The 22,092-nt window shown below is 38.8% G+C and overlaps 1 protein-coding gene across 2 annotated transcripts in view; it reads right to left on the bottom strand.

Moving 5' to 3' along the window:
* COL11A1 (collagen type XI alpha 1 chain) overlaps positions 1–22,092 on the bottom strand; it is a 255,815-nt gene that overhangs the window by 112,202 nt on the left and 121,521 nt on the right. For both annotated transcript variants that reach the window (XM_019531004.1, XM_019531003.1), the window contains exons 26-32: positions 19,140–19,184; positions 17,250–17,303; positions 17,053–17,097; positions 11,167–11,220; positions 9,862–9,969; positions 5,591–5,644; positions 2,277–2,330 (exon numbers count right to left, since the gene is read on the bottom strand). In XM_019531004.1, the coding sequence (XP_019386549.1) occupies positions 2,277–2,330; positions 5,591–5,644; positions 9,862–9,969; positions 11,167–11,220; positions 17,053–17,097; positions 17,250–17,303; positions 19,140–19,184 (414 nt within the window). The remainder of the gene's footprint in view (positions 1–2,276; positions 2,331–5,590; positions 5,645–9,861; positions 9,970–11,166; positions 11,221–17,052; positions 17,098–17,249; positions 17,304–19,139; positions 19,185–22,092) is intronic.

Here is a 22,092-nt window from a genome sequence, read left to right as displayed (position 1 = left end):
TCTGCCTTAAGCACTAGACCATGTTAAGGAAGGTATGAAGGACTAAGCCCAGGGCCGTCCCTGCGGGGTAGTGAATCAGGGTGACTGCCCTGGGGCCCATGCTTTGGGGAGCCCCACGGAGGAAGGTTGAGCGGCTGCAGCGACTCCACGCTGCCACTGGCTTCACGTACAGCCACTCAGCACCAAGCCCCCCAGCTGTATCCACCACCAAATCCAGTACTTCCAGCTGCTCGCCATCCCCCTCCTTCCCACTCCTGAAACCACCACCAGCTTCCTTGCATCCGGGAGCGGGGCCCCACACAGGATGATTTGCCTCAGGTCTCACACCCTGCTCAAGTCTCCTCTGACTAAACCAGAGACTAGAATCCCGAGAAGAATTCTGGAACAGCCAGAATTCCTCCTTAGAGTTCCCTGGGAACATGCCCAATGTGCCAACCTTAATACCCCAGAACTGCTCCACTGGCAAAGAGGAAAGGGCAGATGTCACCCCTTCAAAGCAGGGAGCAAGGACTATTATCCTTGCTTATAATGATTGCATCATTTGCATCAGAAGCGCAAAATTACACCAAACACTGGACCTTCACTTGTAGTTCCAATATATTTTTCAAAAATATAATACTACAGGAAACACTTTCCTTAAGCTAGGCTTTCTACTAAATTTGCAGTGAATTTACACATGAAGAAGCTTTAAATTCAAGAAATTGTTTCCCCACTGATTGAAAAAGGTTTGTAACTGCTATTTGTTAAAACCTAAATTGCAAACTAAAAAAACAAAAAGCAGCAGTGACAACCCCAAAATGCTGCTTTAGTATGAAATTCCCTCTCATTTTAAAACAGTTAAATGCTTACTTCAATTGTTTTATTTATTCTGATCTCACACCACTTTAAACAATAAAGATGTTACTACTATAGTACTACTGGGGCTGAAGGCTCTTAGAGACAAGGATTGTCTTTTCAGCATATATGTGGATAGCATAATGCAGTCCTGACCTATGATTATGACCTTAAGAAAATTCTGCCATATACAACTGTTACATACAAAAGCTAACTAATTGTATTCCAGCTTAGAAGTTTGTCCCTATTCAGTAAAGCACTCAAAAACTTTACTAACTTAAATGTGTTTAATACATGAATGAATGCCTAACTGAACTGAAAGCTTTATGAACACCTGATGAATGTTTAACATTCTTAGATTTCATATTTTAAAGTCTTGCTTTGAAGTTACAGCTTCAACTTTATTAAGTAAACTTGCTGATTAGGAGAGTGTTTCAATGCTGTTTTATCCTAAAAGGATGGTCTGAACATTGTCCTCCATTCCTTGTGGCTGGTCACAATAATAATATGCTTTTGTGTCAATGAAAACAATTACAAAAAAAACCCCAGAAGCAAATGGAAAATTCAACTGCCTCTCATAAATGATATGTTTAAAGTGGTGAATCTGTACTTGTGTTTTTATACTGCTAAATAAAATGGATTGGTAGTCACATTAATGACATACATTACTTCAGTTTAACTTAATGCCACGCTGCGCTGTCATGACCTATGAATTCCAAGTCATCCTTTCACTTCTGATAACTTCATCAGTTTTCTAACAACCTGACCGGCTGCATCCAGTTGAACTTTACAGACAGCAGTGCAGTGATCTTTCTAACCTACATCTAATTTTTGCAGTAGTTGGAGACACTGCAAAATAGATTTCCCCCCACCTGCTTCAAATAAACAAAGCAACAAAAGCTGACATTTTGCATTTATTTGATAATAAATATTTGCTCTTCATGCTGCTTGCTATATTTTATATTTTCAAAGCCCAGGTTATGACGTGTTTTACTTCTAGTAAATCGATGCATAGAAAATTAAAGTTAAATTCCCTGGAGTGTACACTACATCATGACTTGATAATCCACAGCTATGGGAAAATAATCCTTGCCATTGGTTCATCCAGTCCACTGTTCTCTCGTTGATAATAGATGTCTGATAATAGATGCTTCAAAAGAAGCAAAATCTCTACCCCCACCACCTCCCCCCCAAGCAAAATTATGAAATAACCTACCAAAAAAATTTTTCTGTGCAAGTTTTAAAGTAGTTGGGTTGATGCCTTGAAGTATGAGGAATCTTACAGATTTTGATAATATTTCATGTAGCTATAAAGTCTGTTTTATCTAAAGAAACACTTTTTGCTTGGTTTAATTCTGTCTCAGTCTCACTATGATATTATGCAGTGGTTAATAAAGCATTTAAATAGTTTAAAAAGCATTTAAAAAGTCAGCATATCATACCCTTGCACCTTTCTCTCCATTGGCACCTGGGAATCCAGGGAAACCAGTGGATCCCTATATGGAAAGGGAATACAAATATTATAAAATATCTAAGGGAACACAACAGTACATTTGGTATTCATTCTGGATCTAAGGCTGATTACTAAATTGATGCACAGTTTACATCTAGTTCAATGAAAATCTCTTTTAATGGTACCATCTCTGATTTATATCTATAAATTAACTTACCATGATGCCTCAAGTCCTGAATGCATTAAAAACATCAACATAAACAACAGATATTATATTTCATAATAATAAATAAGAAAGGGTTTAACAAATCTGCATTTTTTTTGTTAATAGTAGGAAAGAAGCATCAATCATTGCTAGAAATAACTTCATTATCTCAGAAGAAAGAGAAATGATCCATTCTCTGCTGCTTCACACCTTGTGTAATAATTTATACTTTTTTAACTTTCGTGCAATGAGGTTGTTAAAGAACACATCAAAATGTAATTACAGTATTCACTTTGCACAGTAAGTGACCTATCAGATTTCAAAGGGGTGGAGAATCAGGAAACGGTTTTTCTTTACACTGAAGATGATGTTTCTGCTTCTCTAATTAAACAAAAGCCTGAAACTGCTGGATTCCTTTTGGATCATTCACTACCAACAGTTGATGAAATTCCAAACTGGTCCATCAGCGTTTGGTATTTTATTTTTGTATCCAGGACCAAGGTCAAATGCTTTCCTGAGCTTGTTAGATCATACACCTGGTATGTGTTTAATTCACAATGCTTTTTGGAGCCAATTTACCTAAGAGAATGATGTGACTAGCATCCTGACTGGTTACCTTTAACTCCATAACATGAATGGTCAGGGATCATTTACAGCAGAGTTGATTTAAGGCAGCCTCCAAAGTGGGACTGAAACTCAGATCTCTTAATCTTCAACAAGATATGTTAACTCCCTTTCCACTGTGACCCATATTCCCAGCATTCCAGTTCGTAAATCTGATCTCATTTCAGGATGACAATGTATTGTCTCATGCTGGTACACAAGAGTGGAAAATTGCTCATTTCTATTCCTGTGTTCCAATCAAAATTGGGCCACTGGATACTGTTATCCAATTAATCTATGACGTTTGCACACTGATTATACAAACTTGTACAAGGTGCAACTTAGATAATTAATTAGCCTTGGTCATAGGTCATTTAGTTCTGAAGGCAAAAATACCATTTTTGTGCGTTTAACACACAATATTTAGTGAATGTCAAGGGAATATTTGATATCCTTTTTCTATAACGGCAACCATTCCTTCCACCCCAGCAATATGGTTACAGAGAGAAGAAATGACATGAATTACTATGTACAGCTGCTTCTAAGGATATTTCTACCCTTTCCTCTTTTGTGTTTTCCTCTGTTTTCCAAATAATCCTTTCCCTTTTTTGACTTCTGTCCTACAATTATGGAGCATTTTGTTGTCAGCTGCTACCATGCCAGTTCACTATGACCTGATAAAATTTACTTTCAACATATTAACTTTAAAAGTCATGGGTCATTCTGTCTGTAAAAGTACGAGACACATTCTGCTCAGGCTTCTTCCTGTGATAGCTCATCTTTGTGTGTACAGCCAGTTACAATTTCTTAAAATCACCTTAGCAACATGTTAAAAGCAATCTAAAACATTGGTGTCCAGAATATAAGAATTACTTCTTCTCTTTTCAGTTTTACTTAATATTATTTTCTGTCACTTCTTTTCTAAGATTGTCAGGGTTCACTTTCAATATATTTCATTTCCAGCAAATCATTCCAGCTACCCACTAACTGGATTGTCTTTGGAGTCAGATAGCCCTAGAGGTGGTGCTTTTAGTGAACAAAGCAAGAAGGAACTTTTTGTGTTTTAAATTATTTTCATTAGATGTGACTTCAGGGAATGTAAAATCTGAACAATGTCTAACTTTGTCTCAAGACCCAATGTGCCCATAAACTCTTTTATAATTACAAGGGAGAAAAATAGACACACTCATAAACTGTTCCAACATTGGCATCAGAGGCTTAGCTATAAATATTTCATATGTGCAGTACACTAAGAACTTCCTGCAATCAAGCTAATGAGGAAGAACTACATTGGAGAAAAAAACAGTTAAAATGATCTTATATATGGGAGAGGCTAAGAACTGCACAAAGAAGTAAAGTAATGAAAAGCAAAAAGTGACAGAAAATAATCACCATGAACAAGTGGTGAATATTGGGACAAGACTTATTTTCTTTAAACAACTATTCTGGCTTTCATGTGGGCTTTATGCTGACATAATTCCTTATGCTGATTTGAACCTGACTATAGATGAAAACTATATATTATGAAGCCCAAAATAGCCCCCAGGCACTTAATGCTTAGTAGCTGTTATGACCGTTGTTTTAAAATCTGCTTGCTTAAACTTCTTAGAATAGGGAACAGTGAATCTAGCTTGCAATCAAATCAGGTTTCAACATGGGGAAGATTTAATATAATGAAATTCCTGATGACTTCTGTATTGAGAAAAATCTGTCAATTTTCTTTGAAGTGTACATTTTATTCTTTTTTTTTTGTTTTGTTCTTAGAACTGAATAATGTAAAACCTCTTTCATGTTAAGACTTCTCAAAAGAGAGTTCTGATGTAAAGGAGGACAAAAAGAAAGACTCAGATCTCAGACATTTGGGTTAAAAGGCAAAAGAAAGGAAAGATCTGTTTATCAAGGTGAATATTCTTCATGAATACTTCCCTTACACCGTACAGTCTTTTTCATTAACAGAGCATTCAGTGAATAAATATTCTTCAGAGAGTTCACTTAGGTAAAATGAAAGGGCCAAAATGTAGGCCACAGACATAAAAAACACTTTACTTAACCAGCCTGGAGGTATTATCAGTTCAAATCTGGAAGCTAAAACACATCCAAGAACTTAGACTAAAGCAAAGCTGAATATTTTACTGAGGGACCATTCAGTTCAGCTAAAAGGGCTAAGGGTATCCTTAACTATACTGTGTCGCATCTGTGAAGCAATTCAAAGATAAGACATCGTGTTCAGCCCGTCTCTCTCCCCTCCCTCCTTCCACCCCCCTGTTCTCCTCCTCCCACACCCAGAAATGTTCTTTAATTTTTTTTCTTTCTTATTCCTTATTAATTTTGAAAAAAAAGGTTTCTGAAAGATATTTAATTAGCTTAGTCCACATTGGTTCTTTTCTCAAACCTATACTAAACTAACCTTTTGTAGTATATATTTTACTGTTAGTAAGTCCTCATAAATAATTTAGATAACGGACCAGTTAATGTATATTTTTCAAATAACTTACCTTTGGACCTTGTCTTCCTGGATAACCTGGCAATCCTGGAACACCAAGTTTACCCTGTAATAAAAATATAGTTCAAAGTAGTATACACATTGCTTTAGATATAATTATTGTCTTCTACAACATATTATTTACTAGTTTGAGTTTCATCATCCTGCCAAATATTCTGGCTTTGCTCCCAGAACCTCAATATCAAGGATAAAATCCTAATACTATTGAAGTAGATGGAGTTCTCTGGTGATTTCAATGATGTCAAGGCATCATCCCAGGGGTCTTCCTAGACTTTAACCTACTGAAATTAAGAGCATTAAGATACTGCACATCTTTTAACAGTGTTACCATGATAACATGGCCATCAGTGTTGCTGGGGGGGAGAGGGTTGTTTTGTTTTGTTTTCTTCTTTTTTTATACATCACTGAAATAAAAGACGATTGAAGAAGAAGGTTGGCCTTTCAAAGGTCTAAACTAAACCATAAGATAACATAACATTCCTCAATAATAAATCATAGAAATGAAACATAATGTTATACTCCAGCAATGATCTGGAAAAGATGGGAATTCCTACATGGAAACTAAAATTGTTTATTCCTGATGAAATAAAAACTTATTCTTATGTAAATGTAAATGTGTATAACTATATTCATGGAGGCTTATAGATGCTTGCTGAGAGATGCTTTTAAAAGAAGAAATCATTTGCTTATAAAGATAATCATCACACTACTAGTTAGATTTTAATGTCACGTTAAATCTAGCTGCATGCAATAAATGATTTGAAAAGTTTCACAGAATTAATTTTTTTTATCAAATCCTGCTAAAGTTACTAAGACTGTTGCCTCCATGTTCAATGACAGCGGGTGTGTCTACATGAGACACTATTATATAGCGGTTACTGCACATTTATTTGGTAAGTATATTAGAATGTACTAAATAAATGAACAGTAACTGGAGTAACTGCGCAGTAGTGCGGACAAATGCCTTTTAAGTGATGGCACTATGCAGTAACCTCATAATACTGTGCAGTAGCTTATTAGCATTGCCTGTGTGGTGACACTACTGTTATTAGGCTACTGCACAATCAGTGTCTTACATAGATGCTCCCATTAAGACCAAACAACTTTATTTTGTTCTTTATCCAAACTCCTGTATACTTGCTTCTTATCCTTTCTTCAGTATCTTCAGCATTTCATTGTATGAGCATATTCTACCACCTGGAAGAGGGTTCCAGTGAAACAGAACCATGTGAAAGCTGGAAAGAAAGAAGGACCACCTTGGGAGTTGTGCAAATTAAGCACCCTCTACATGCTATGAAGCTTCCAATGAATGGCAGGAATGATGCATGGGATAGTTTTGGTATCCCTCCACAGCTCTAGAGAAGTATACAGGGCTCTTGTCAATTATTTGAGTCACTGGGCTATAGCACCACCCTCAGAAGTCTTGTGCAGCCACTCCCTGCTATGAAGAGTAAGGATTTTCCCTTCATTCACTGAGCACTCGGCAAATCCCCAATACCCCCTCTCATTACTCCCTCACCCCCAAACTGGTGTTTGATTTGGGATCTATACCATATAGTATAATATCAATACAAATGGAATACAAAATTCAGAGGCTTATTTAAACTAAGCTAACAGGACTGCCAACTCCAACAATTTTGCCAAAACTCTCCTGGTATCTGCTGCTTTCCTTAAAGCTTTGAAATCTCAGTCCCCAGAGTCATGAGATTCTGTGAGAACCTCAGATTTCAATAAAGTCTTTCTAGACTTTGTAGATCAGGATTACAACTTGAAAACATGAAATACTGACAAGGCCCCAAAGCAGAAAGGAGATAAAATGTCCCAAATTTCATAGTTCTTACAATATGATGATTTTTAATGTAACTTTAGAAAGCAGTGGATGGGCTATACTGCAAGTATCTTTGGACTGTGCAATCATCTATAAATCTAATAGGAACAATATGCCTTCCTGCAAGAACCCTGAAATATTTTTGCCAGGTCAGGTATACTGAGAATAGCTTTGTCTTGGTACTGCATTTCAGTGCAATCAGAACTGGTTGAAGGCAGAAAATACAGGAAGACTCTAACATGTTATAGTAGAAACTTGGAGCACCTATACACAAGCAGTGAGGCTGCTCTGAAGCACTGTAAGTACAGCATGTCACAGAGACTCAATTAATCAAGTCTGCTGAAGCATGGTAATTACTGTGCCCTAGCAGATTCCAGTGTCATGTGTATCAGTGTCCCCTTGCTGAAAAATGGCGATGGAGGTTCTTTAACCAAAGCTTGTTCGATGAGCTTTAGTTAAAAGTGTCCCCATCGCCATTTTTCAGTGCAGGGATGATGATACATATGATACACTAGACACTTTAATTACAGCAGCTCTTGAAGCTGCTGTAATTAAAGCATCCCTGCCCCCACTCTCAGAGCACATGCATAAATGCCCTAATTTCCTATCCTGTTATAAAGGGATTGATTCACTGATCCCATTACAGCCAAAAAAAAAGTGATATTCTGATCTCAACTATGCATACGTTTATGCAGGAAAATAGTTTTGGACATCCCTTTTGTTTTTTTGATGTTCTTGATTCATGACCTTGTTAACAGATGGCAAGATACTTTGCAACATATTTGGGAACATTAATTCCTAAATAGCTCCCAATAGTTAAGCAAAGCTGAAATAAACCTCTTTGTGAAATGAGTGAACTGACTTTTAGGATACGTTCTTTCATGACAGCTTATGAATGACTCTAGTGTCAAGTCACAAATGCCACCTCTTCTTGAACTTCTAGTACACCACATAAATAAATCTTTATGAACAGTAATGTTATATTTATGACAAGCAGCAGTTTATAATGAAACAGGACTTCTTTCTAAAATATTTTCCTTTCTCTTTGTTCCTTTTTCCAAATCAAAGGAAAAGTCAATTCTATTATTAATATAAAGGGTATTCACAGACCTATATATATTTAAATACTTTGCACACACAAATTAATTTCCATATTACATGGGCAAATTTGCAGAATAAATACTTTTAGCCTTATCTTAAAGAGGGAGAAACAGACAAAAAGGTGAAATAATTTCCTTAGGTCATACTGAGGTTGAACCTGGATTAAAAAGTAGAGCTGCCTGACATTTTTTTTTCTAAGATGTCATGTTGTTAGAATTGAGCAATTTGTTCAATTGTGTTGATTTGCCAATTTTAATTTATGAGAAAGCATGTATGGGGGGAGGACAATTATTAATGTCAATAAATTTTGGACAAAATACTTGGATTTTTTTTGCTCTAAATGAATTTTAATTTCTTATTTTTATTGAAATAAACAAGTAAAATCATGAACAAAACGTTTGTCCAGTTTTTTTTCCAGAATTTTTTTCATGGTTCTATGTCCAATAAAAAATAAAAATTTGGTAAAATAAACATTTGAGACATTTAGATAGACCAATATTTTCCAATCAAAAACACCAAAAATGGCATTTTTGGCTTTATTGAGGTTATTCTGATCAGCTCTAGTTTTGATCAATTCAAAATTATATTTCTACCCAGAATTTTCTTCTCTGAAGAATTTTGAACGGTTCAGATTTGTGTTCCAATTCAGAACGACCCAAATTTGAAAATCTCAAAATCCTCCACAAAATAGGCTTACTATCTTTTGTGCAACTCTAAAATGCTGGCCTGAATTGTTTCTCTCAGCAGACTCAGGTTCTTCACCTTCCCTTTCAAGTTTCTACTTTATTATACCTTGCAAATATCACAGTCCTTGTTTTTTCCTCTATTCAATGTCCTTCCTGCATTTTAGCAGCCCCTTTTCCCTCTTTTCCACTCCTGGTTTTTTTCCATTCATTTATGGTTAAAACAACCTTCCTCTTCCCATTTGCCATATGTCAACATATTTCACCTTTTCCAGTTATTCTGCATAGTCTTTGAATGTCAACAGGCTCTACAGCACTGCCACAGTCCAATTTTGTGTCCATTTATTTTCTTTGCTTCATATTTTTTCTTAAATAGAGTGCAATGTAAATGCCTAGAGACAAGAGTTTAGCTATATTATTTACCAGCAAAGCAATAGTACTACACTGTAGTATACTGTAACACTTTTGTGTAGACTTACTAATAATAATTCTTAACGTGTTTAGTGTAAACGCTCTAGTGGCTCACCTCAGCAGGTATACTAACTTTCTGCTCTTTGATACCTAAAGAAATTTATTTAAAGAATCTGATGGTCTTAGGTTCAAATCCTCTTAGGACACAAAGATTCCTTATATATGCTGACAACTACTGACCTTTTCACCAGCTGGACCAGCAGAACCTGGGTCTCCTGATGGACCTGCTCGACCTTTGGGACCTTCTGGGCCATCTTCTCCTCGTGGACCCAACTGACCTACTTCTCCCTAAAATGAATAACATGTAAATACCATATTTTCTTGCATAGAACTCACTCTGAAATAAGATACATATTATCTGTGAAAAGCAGAATAAACTACAAAAAAAAAATTCTTTGAAAATACTGGTGATAAGCAATAAGTAACTGAGTAACAGTTTTGCAGCATGAGTCTCTGCTTTGGGGGGGAAGATAGAGGGAAAGAGAAATTATCCACAGTAACCAGCTAGGAAGACCTACATATTTATTGTGCTTCTTATGCAGAGTTACTTTTGCTTTCTCCCTGCAGAGCCGGAAACTGTTATTAACTGTATTTCCTCACTTACAACAATCATGTCAATTTTCTGTAGTTGAATTTTGGAAAAAAGGTGTGTATTGTATGTGAAAAAATATAGTACTGGGAGACTGACAGTGCTCTAACCAATACACACTGTCTGAAACAATTGGACTGCCCATGACCAACTTGACAAAATAAACATTAAATTAAAAGACAAGATCTCAGCTAACATCGAAGAAAATTAAGAAAATAAAACAAAATACTAATGTTTAGGAACATAATGTAAATCCAGAGGTATGTACATTATCCAGAATTAGCATTTTCAGAAGTTTTGTACATAGATTCCAGCTTGATAACTTGAATCTTATGGCAATTCTAGGTTGGAAGCTGTTCATCTGTATTTGCCTGCCCCCCCGCAAACTCTGATAAACATGATATGGTAGTCCAATGGAAGAACAGTACTTATGTGGCACACCTTTCCACAGCAGTTATTTGAGTCAATTGGATAAACCAGTTATTGAGGGGCTATAGTCAGCAAGCATCCTTGGGTAGGGATTGGGAAGAAGTATAGGAACTAGGATTACACTGGTTGATTTATGCCAATAAGAAACTGGCTGAGGACTAATCTGGTATAGCACGAGCTACCTGGCTTAATTGGAAAAATATGAATCAGAGGTGATAAACAATTACGTTGTTGGTGGCACTGCTCAGTTAATATCATTTGAAGCCCAAGGCCAGAACATCAGCATAGTTCCACTGTTAGCAATGATTCATAGCATTTGAGACTCTGGCCCTAAATTTGTCCATACCCAGGAGTAAAAAATGATTGCTGCATTTGTCAAACTAACTATAAATGAGTTTGACGTAATCCTCTCATGATAACAGTAGTTATTCTTTCTAAGTACTGTGTTTTCTTATATAAATACTTACTCTGTCACCTTTAAGGCCCATGTCACCTTTAAATCCTGGGAAGCCATCTTCACCCTAAAGAAAGAAATATTGTATAAAAAAGCCTTTTGTTAAGGGGTGGGGTGGGGGCTATTAATAAAATTAAGAACATCAGGTCATTTTAGTGCTTCACTGTAATAAATGTACAGGCATAGCAACTCATACACTACAAACTGATGTAATTTATAATGCTAAAGTTAGAACTTGACATGCCAAATTATTTAAATATGGCAATTACTACAACAGAAAAAATATATTTGCGCAGCTACACTTATTGCTTCACCTGAAAGTTCTGAAAAAGGGAGTAGTTTAAAGATGGAGACATACATTTTCACCCTTATATATTATTTTTCTTATTGTTTGTTCAATTAAGTTCTTAACATTTTCCTGCTCCCATACAAGTGCCCACCTGAAGTGATTACACTTCTTTGTTGCTTCTGTTCACTGGAAAACCCATTGTCTTACCAGTGATCCAATACTACCATCAAAAAAAAAAAAAATAACATTCCAGGGATAGACTTAGAAATGGCATTACCAACTTTTTAAAGATAATGTAAGAAAGATCACCTAGCTCTTTCCACTTGCCATAACTGACTCAAAGCATTCAGTTGAACCTTTAAAAATTAAAACATTAGTGTTTATTCATAGAAGACTGCATTTACCTGCAGTCACACAATTTGGGGACAAACAAAAGAAACAGTAATATCCCCAGAGTGGTTAAATCTCCAGTATTATAGGAACCAAATGGTTCACTGGTTGATGACCAAATGGTTCATTTGCTGATACCAACATGTCTTCTACAAGTAATGAAAGGAAAATGGCAAAGATAAATGAACTGCCTATATTAAGCATTCATTTATATATAATTACTTGGATTCTAACAGTTAAATCTCCTCCAAGACTTTCTATAATGCCAACAGATAACACTAGGGAACAGTCTATTCTTAGTTACATAAGAGTTAATGTATAGTGATGCACTGATCTAAATGATGGCAACTGAAATCACTGTGTTATTCCAGATTAATATTAGTGTTACAGAAGGTGGCATTTGGCCCAGTAGTTTTTACTCTTAACTCTTCACACAATGATTGCTTCAATATCAAGGCCTCAAAAGATTACTGCAAATACAGTTTTACACTCGCTCATCAGCAGTGACCCTAGTTTTCTCTGTTTAAAAACTGCAAATACTCTGATAAAAATTCCCAGATTCTCTGACTGAATCTCCCAAAATCTGTGTTTAAAACAGAACACTGCTATAGATATATACGTGTCAGTTGAACACAATGATTTATTGATATATTTACAATTTTAAAGCAATTCGGAAGCCTGCCATTGTCTCAAATCATCCTAATAAAATAAATTCTAAATACCTATATATTTAAGTTTTTGACTGTATTTGTTTTTTTATCATGTAAAATCAGAGCTCCCTCTGCCTACTTCACTCACCAGGACATGGATCCAGCTGCTGCTGTCCCTCCACTTCTTTGTAGTACAGAGTAGCCCTGATATGCCAGTGCCCTGCCCCTGCCTATCCCATTGCCCCTCACTTCCAAGCCAGTCCCCCCCCCACTCCCAGCCATGCCAGTGCTCCTCACTCTGAACCTGCAGCCCCCCATCCCTGCTGGTGTCCCTCACTCCCAACCTGCAGTCCCTTGGCCCTGCCCCTCACTCCTGACCCACAGTCCTCTGTCCCACCTGGTGCCCCTCACTCCCAGCCTACAGCCCCACTGACACTGCTGGTGCCCCTCACCCTCAACCCACAGCCCCCTCCCCACAACTGGGGCCCCTCATTCCCAAGCCACAGATGCTCCAGCCCTGCCAATGCCTTTCATTCCCAACCCACAGTTCCCTGCCCGCTCTGACCCTGCTGGTGCACCTCACTCCCAACTTGCAGCCCCCTACCCCTACTCCTGACCTGCAGCCCCTTGCACCCCTAACTCTGCCAGAGGAGGCCCCCAGATGCCCAACAACCGCCCCTGTGGACCCACCTCCGTCCTTGACAGGAGGGCCGGGCACCTTTGGGTAGGCCTCACTGGCAACAGCAAAGAGCTGGGCTTGCCAGTGGCACCAGGTGCTGCCTCAGATCCCCTGCCCCACCACAACCCCTGCACCAGGGCACCTTCCCCCCACCTTCACACACACTTCCCCGCCACATACCCCTGGCTCCCACATACCCTACATGCCCTACACAGCCCTCTGGACAGCCCCAAGTCCTGGCCCTCCACCCCCTCACTCCCCAGATTTTCTCCTTTAAATGAGAACGTGTGTTTTTTATGCAGCAAACAGAAAAGCTGGATCCTTCCTCATTGGCATACTGACAAGGAAGTGTTTACGCTGAATGAGCACATAGGAAAGCATTTCTCTATAATGCTCTTACATTTTGCAGAATTTTAGAAGTTTAAATGCCTTATTTTCTCACATACCACATGCTTCCAAATAAAACACAGGTTGTGTTTGGGAAGACAAAATGAAGAAAAACAAATTGCGGAGTTATGGCTATATAAAGCAGGGACAGGGCCTAATCTTCAGCTCGCTCACTATTGTTTCCCTGCTCGGACAAAATAAAAAGCTACAGGTTTAACCCTTCCATGGCTGAACTGTCAGCAGCTAATGAGTACTCATCCAAAAGTTGAAACAGTAGCTGTTGCTGAAGACTGGACTCCACAGGTGGGTTTACGATTTTGAAAAAAGCTAAAATAGTTTGCAGAGAGAATAAGAGAGAAACTACTAGCTAACAAAGAGAAAAAAATACTGAAGAAAAGACAGCTTGATTAGAATATCAACACCATTAAAAAGTAGCCACTTTATACCATCTACATGCTACCATTTTAGGTAGAAAATCAGCTTCCTTGCTTAAGACATGCACCCCAATTTTGGAAGGTTAATCTTTGGGGAAAATGTGCATGCAGTATGCAGTGGCATTATTGGTACTATCAGTCAATGCAGTAGACCAGGAATGAGTGATGATGATCTCCAGTTGCTTCCAGTGAAACAGAATGGGCTTTGTGCTTTACTTCATTGTGTTTTATTCACTTTGAAAGAGACTCCTATATCAAAATAAGCTTTCTCTATTCCCCTATCAGAGCCAACTGTAATAATTCTCAAGGCTAAAACCATGGGGTTCTTTTACTCCATCTAATATATGAAAAAAGGACTTCTCACATGCTATATAGCCCTGGGAGTAAAGTGATTCCAGACATAAATGTTTCAAGAAAGGCACCAACGTGAGACTTTGTACTTATTCACGTTCAGAACATTTAAGGATAGACAAATCTCCTCTCTCAACAGCTTGTGTTTTGGTAAACACTTACAGTGCATGAGATACTGTAAAAAGTAATGATTTGATGGAACGACACACTAGGAAAATGTTTAGGTAAACCACAATTGTCAGTAGTTCAGGTGACAGAGGTCATTTTATAACCCATAAATTAAAATTCCAAGAGGACAAATTTGTTAACATTTAAAGAGAGGTGCTGATGAAGTAGATCTTGGAATGCAAGATAAAAGCTTTAAGTATGAGCTGTTCAGTTTTACAAGGGGGCAATATTGGTATCCAAAAAACTAAGAACTTATTATAAACCAGTAAGGACTGACTTTGTGGCAGTCAGATCAAATGGTTGGATAGTGAACTGAAACTCTTCTTCGCCTGTAGCGATGAAGTTTCAGGTAGTGACAGCTAAAAGAACTAGATTATAGGCTGTCTCAGAGGAAAGCTGATTATAAATTAATGATCTCAGTTCCTTTTTTCCTGGTAACCAAAAAGAAACAATCCAAATGTTCTAGTGATGGTCCACTGGCCAATACTGAGAAAAAAAGCCCAGCTATCTTCAGCATCATTTGAGATTGTTGCAAGGCACTAAGGTGCCTGCTCCTGTTAGAGCAGAGATTGCCTGGGGAGGGAACACGAAGTGCCAGATAAGAGCCCAGGTGCAGGTTGCCATGACAACTGGCTAATGAGGAAATTGGCTGCCCCTGCACCTGGTTAGCTGGCTGAAAGAGGCAGGGGCCTAAGCCCATATAAACCCTAGGGCATAGTAAAGGGGTGGTTGGAGTCATGCACATAGCCTATAAGGGTAGGATGCCTTCCCCAAAACACCCATAGTAAAACAGGACCCACAAAGGGTCTGGGAACCCATGGGGTTCAGACAGTCCAACAAACCGTGTCCAAGAGGACTTAAAGGCAGCCTCCCTATTTTTATATTTCAATCAAAGATGTGGTGGGCAAGAACTGAGGGTGCCCAGCAGGGCAAACTGGCATGGTCAAGGGACTTTAAGAGAACACGGCCACCCTTGAGGCTCCCATCCCATGACAGAGGTCAATGATATCTGTGCCAGATTGATCAATTTACTTCATAATAATGTCACAATATCATCTGAATGATCTGGACAAGTACTGCCTGTAAGCACATGTATTTATGCTTTACAGTAGCAATTATCTTATAGTCTAAGGGTTTTATATATATAAATCATTGGACCCTTCAGTGTAGATAATGGTGTACCATATATCTTTATGGTACACCATTATCTACACTGAAGGGTCCAATGATTTTTTTTTAGCAGCTTCTCTCAAATATTAGAATCATAGGTAGCACTAGAGGATTTTAATGTTCAAACTTAGCAAGAAGAGTTTAATTTTTAAACTATTCTTCAAAAGACCCACCTAACTGCAGAGTACATTCTATCTATACAAGTATATATTTTTGTAAATGTAGGTATATTACTTAATGATATGGAACTATACAATTTTTATCTCCATTACATTTCCTGTATTTTGAATTATAACCTGTGCTTATGGCTTGGTCATAAAAAAAAGAAGGATGCTCAGTTAAAATGTGCTATCACACCAGAAATGCAAACAGGACCATCTTTTTTGCATCCTTAGATTTAATAAATAGCCGTGAAACAAAGTTGATTAATTCAAATAAAATCTATAAAAGCACAAATGCTTGCAACAGCTCCAAGGATTTGATTCTGAAAGACAGGTCTTACAGCAGTGCTTTTGTATAAATGAGCCCTTAATTAAAAAAACAAAACAGACAAAAAAATAGAGGTTCCAATACATCAGTCCATATCAGCACCAAAAAAAAGAAACTTGACACAATCAGCTTTTTTTGGCTGATGTGGCTAACATTGTCTCCGATCAATGCTGCAACATCCATGTGGCCAGCCAAGCAGCTTGGACAGCAGTGTCTGGCTGATAAGTCTGTTGGGGGGAGGGATGGGGGGGCAGATCGAGGCCCCTGCAATGAGGGGGAAGTAGGACTGGGATAGGGGCAGGGGATGTAGGTGTGGGTAGGGCACGAGATGGAGCCGCATAGCTCATCTGGGAAGCATGGTGGGCTGGGGATGCTGCCACTATGCACACACCTGGGGGAGCCATGGGGAGCATGTGCCCCCAGATCTGTGCACAGAGTGAGGGTGGGCTGTTGCTTCAGGCTGGGCCTGGGGGAGGTGCTGGGCTCTTTCCAGCTGGGGGTTGGGAAGGAGCTGCATTTAGGGCGGGTGGTGGTCCTGGGGGGGGAGGTGCTACGGGGAAGCTATGGCAAATTCTGGGGTGGTTGTAGTCCCTTCATAGACTGCCCCACCCCAGCACTGCCACCACCTCCCCTGAGCACAGCCCTAGGCCAGCCCACCCCCACCACTGCATGCAGGGTGATTGACCCTATTTTGTATGTAGCAACAGAAGTATCAAGGAAATGCAAATGTAAACTTTAGTCATGTTTCATACATATACACCCTATATGTTTGTATGTTGACATCACTTAGGCAAAGGGGAGCAGGCAGGAGTAAGCTAAGATATACTAAATAATTCCCTTTTGCTTGCAGAAATAACATATATATATGGACCTAGTCAAATTCTAGGTTTACCTTTTCCCCTTTGGAGCCTTTCAGGCCACGGACACCATCAGCTCCCTGTTAAAAAATAAAAATAAATAAATAATAGAAAGAAAGAAAGAAAAAATACTGATTTGTTTTCAACCAGGAGAATTAAACTATTAAGACATGATTATGAAATAATAAAATTAAAATACTCCAAAAATTAATGGAATTTTAAATAGTTATACCTTAACACCACGAGTACCAGGATAACCAATTGGACCCTGAGGACCTGGAGGACCCTGAAATAAATTGGAGTAGAAAAACTCTGTTTGTATGTTTAGTCAGTTAACATATTGAATGTGATTATTGTTTTTTAATTGTGCTGCAAGTGGGTCTTGCATGAGACGTCAGAATAATCCTGGGCTTCACAGCCTTTTTTTGGCTGGCAGCCACTAGGGAAAGAAAAACCCCTTTCAAATTTATTTTGGAATCTCTTTATAGATTTGGAAATTCTCTGCATCTCTATCTATAGTTTGAGGAATTTCAGATAAAAATAGGATGCGTAACCATGAACTCATGATACAGAGAATCTAAAGGCATGAACCTTATGATCACCTGAAATCTCAGGAGAAGAAAACAATTCTTTACTTAATTTATATCCTTTGGAGTCACCATTATGTTAGTTAATGAGAAAATTTGATTCTATTAAGTAAAGATTATCTTTAAAATTTGAGTAAAAAATTCACAACACTCACAACATTTTGTTTATACTGGCTGGTGTTTTTTTACACTGTCTCCTGAGGACTTTTACAGCTCAATTCACTGTACATTTGCAAGTATAAAATCAGGTATGTATATAACTTTGTAAATTCTATAATACATACTCCTCAGCAACAGATTAAGGAAAAAAACCTGTAAAGGTAGAGCAAATGAGACAGTGTTTCACACCCTTGTTTATAAGTAATAGTATTTTCCACTACGAACAGTCCCATGACTAGAGACCTACCAAATTCATGGCGGAAGTGGGCTGCGCAGCAGCTCCTTTAATCTTGCATGTTCCCTTGCACACCCCCCCCCATTGCTGATTGGCTATGGGGCCCCAGTGGCCCTGCTGACGGACCAGGAGGCTAAAATGACACCATATTTCAGACCGTGGGTTTCACCTCCCTGCTGATTGGGAGTGAGGGGGAGGCCTTCCACCAATTGGCATCGGAGGGGTGCATAAGTGCGCAGCCCACTTCTGCCGTGAATTCAGTGGGAGTACATGTTAGACAGGGTGCTATTCAGTGTGAGTATGGGTCTCAGAATCTAGCCCTGGCAGACAGTTTTATAAAGCCTATACTCCTCAAATGCTTCATTACAATAAATAAATTGCCTTTCGCTGCCACTGACTTGCTGAAAGTGATTGAAAAATCCAATACATGTCTGTGCTTTGGTAAATCTTCCAGTAGTTGGTTTTTCAACAATCCAGACAGGTACAGTATAGTATAAGAAGGCAAATTCAAGGAAGTTACAAGTTTGTATATGAAGTTAGTTTATGTCAAGGAGATCTGAATAAATATAAACATGCCAAACACCCTGTTAAAATAAAACTGCCTGTGGAGTTGACAGAAAGGCAATCAGTAAATATGTTTGTCTATTCACACTCACGATCTATGATTTGTTTTTTATTATTTATGGGTACCTGTTGGCATGTAGGGAGTCTACTTCAACACACTGTAATTATAGCACATTGGCGCAGATTCGATTACATGAGTCTGCTGGAATGAGCTAATTAGTGTGCTCCAGCAGCCTCCATGTCTTGTGTATCAGCATCCCGGGCTTCAGAATAGTGGCAGGGCACTTTAATTAAAACTCATTTGACAAGCTTTAGTTAAAGCACCCCCACTGCCATTCTGAAGCACGGGGACACTGATGCACGAGATGCTGCGGACACGAATTAGAATGGATCTCGGAGCTGCTCTAATTAAAGCCCACTTCCTCCCCACCTCGAGTATGTGTAAAAAATGCCTTTTATGTCCCTAAAAAACTCTGAGTGCACTATACAGATGCATTATATGGTTGATAGACTTGCAAAAGTTCTCTCAACAGATAAAGAAAGACATATATGTTTAAGGCAAAGCTTTGAAACTTACCAGAGCACCTTTCTCTCCAGACTGACCCTCCTTTCCAGGATGACCCTAATTAAAAACAAAAACAAAAACAAAAAATACATATGTTGTGTGTATATCATATGTAGGTTAAATGTATGTGTTTTTGGAAACTTGTTTCAGATGCTTGAATTACATCCTGACCACAAACTAGGCCCCTTTTAGATTACTACATAAAAAATACATTTTGATTTTGAAGAGAGATTTCTCTTTTCTTAGTAAGAACTAATTTACATAACAAAGAAAAATCCAGGCAGTACCTCTGTTGATGTGAATGTACTTTAAAATAACCTTATCACTTCTGCTCTTCAGTTAATACTTCAACAGTGAGGCACTTTTAATCTAATGCACACTAAGATTTGATTTTTGAGACATGAATCTTCATGGTACAACTGAATACAGAAATCCCTAAAGTATTTTTATATAGCTACAGAATTTTTCAGAGAAACTGTAAAGTCATCGATCTTATTTCATTTATAACATTACTTTCATGTCTTTTCTTGAAAATATTACTTTTTGCAGCAATTGTTTTAGCTCTATATTGCTAATGTAAAAAAAGGACAGTCTAATTATCGAGCAGGATTGATTATTTTTATTTCTCACCAAAAATTACAGTAAAACGGCACAAAAATGTATGACATAGGTAAATACATGTTAATAGAAAAGTACAGCAAGTAGGAATCCCTAAGCAACAGTTTTAGTTGTTGTCAATTAGTCTTGTTTGAAATCTTCAGCTTTGCTTTGCATGCATCCTTTTAAAACTACACTAAATGTGGTTAGTATGTCATCAACTATCAAATTTAAAAGTGCCTGCTACTGATCATCTTTAAATCATAAACCCTTACTGTTTATGCCTAGTTTGCTAGGAGATAAAACTAAAAATAGACTATTATTAATTATAATTATGCAGCACCTATCTACTCACGCATGCTAAACTATTGATTAAAATGAAAGCTGATACCTTATAAACAACAAAGTTGTCCCTTCAGACAACAATACCATATTTACTTGAATCAAAGATGAATTTCCGCCCCATTCAAGTGAGGAAAAAACACACTAACCTTGGGTTTGAATACAAGGCAGGGGGGCAGGCAGCTGCTGTGGCTAAAACTCTGGCCCCAACCTCTGTCCCACACCACCTCTTCCTAGCCCTCAACCTCCTGATCTCTTCTGTCTATGCACTGTACCACCTCTGCCCTGCACTTACCATTTTGCACTGCCTCCCCACCACTACCTCTGCTCATAGCTTCTGCCCTGCACCATTGCTGCTCTCCCACGATGCCTCTGTTTTTCTGCCTGCCTCCCCCTAGCTCTGTTCTTCACCCCACATTTACCTTCAATTGCAGCTCTGGCCCCACTCTGGCCTGGCAGCTGCAGCAGTGGTGGCAGCCCCAGCCTCAGGACTGGAAATGCTCCCACTGCAATTACAGTTCCTTGGCTGGGCAGGGGCCAGAGCTGGAGTCAGAGCCCCAACTAAGGGTACGTGGCAGAAATGGGGAGTGGTAGCAACAGCAGAGAAAGCCAAGTGTGGAGGTGGGGTGGGAGTAAATGACAGTGGGGCAGCCACAGGGACAATAGGCACAGTGGGGAAGTGTCAGGGAGGGGATCAGCAGCAGAAAGAGGCAAGCAGCAGGGAGAACAGGCACCCCAGAGGGTGCAGGGGACAGGTGGCAGGGGATAAAGTGTTGGGGAGGACCAGGGGGTGGGGGTCAGACCATCTGCTCCCCACACTGTCTGCCCCTCTAGCACCTCTCTCCTTCCACTGCTTTTCCCACTGCAGCAGTGGGGGGACAGAATTTCGGCCAACCCTCCAATAATTATATTCTATGCATAAAAATTATAACAAAATTATAATTTTTTCATGTAATTGCAGGGAAGGTCATCTTAAATTCAAAAAGTTATCCTGGATTTGGGTAAGTATGGTATTAGAACCTTCCCCCCACTATTTTTCTGAAACAAACCCATGTTGATCTGAAAAATCAGAAAACTAGTCTTTAAGCAGATACTTTTCAATACACAAGATTATAACTTCCTATCCTGTATTACAAGTCATCATGATATAAAACGATTATGTATCATACTTGTCTCTCTGGTTTCCAGTTAACTCAGGGGTAATGTATTTTTAACACTGTTTATTCTTCCAAATAAAATGAAATTTTATGTAGACAAAAGATGGTGGAAATTGTCTGATTTGATGAAACACCCATGAACTTTAGTCTGAGATTCATTTGGGTCTTTGGGAGGGACACAAAGCCTGATGAAAGAGACTGCTCACTGACTTTAATAGTCACTATAGTCACATCCAGACATGAAGGCACGTGTGGTTTGTGGCTCCACCAAATTTTTCATGGAACCCAAAAAACCTGCACGCACGGAATGTTAAAACATGTCCCACATTACAGATTTGCAGCACAGGGGCAAATTTTGCTACTGGGAAATCTTGGTGGCAAAAAAAAAAAAAAAGGCACAAAAAAACTCATCACAACACATGTGAGAGAAGCTGGCAGACACAGAGGCTTGGTCTTTCTAAGAGATGCTCTGGCTGCTGGCTATAGTGTCTCTACTTTAATTGTCCCCTAGCTCCTCCAGCCAGGAGTTGAGACAAGCGGGGAAAGGGCAGTTTCCCCAAAGTATGGCAATTTGCCCCACACCAAAATTCATGTGCAGGGGTATGCACAGTGGCAAAAAAAATTTGCCACCTCAAGCACACACATCTGCATGTGTGGACGTTCGCTATAATTCTAAAATGCTAACTTGATACTGAGCAGGGACTTCAGTTTATCCTGCCTGTCCTGCCCCATCTCTGGTTTCCAGTTAACTGTGGGATAGTATGTAAATTTTAACGCTGTTGATTTCATAGATTTCATAGATTTCATAGACATTAGGGCTGGAAGGGACCTCGGGAGATCATCGAGTCCAGCCCCCTGCCCAAAGGGCA

This window comes from Crocodylus porosus, unplaced genomic scaffold (genome assembly GCF_001723895.1).
Source record: "Crocodylus porosus isolate Cpor-Errol unplaced genomic scaffold, CroPor_comp1, whole genome shotgun sequence".
Classification (NCBI taxonomy): Eukaryota; Metazoa; Chordata; order Crocodylia; family Crocodylidae; genus Crocodylus; species Crocodylus porosus.
This window is presented reverse-complemented; position numbering and strand designations above follow the sequence as displayed.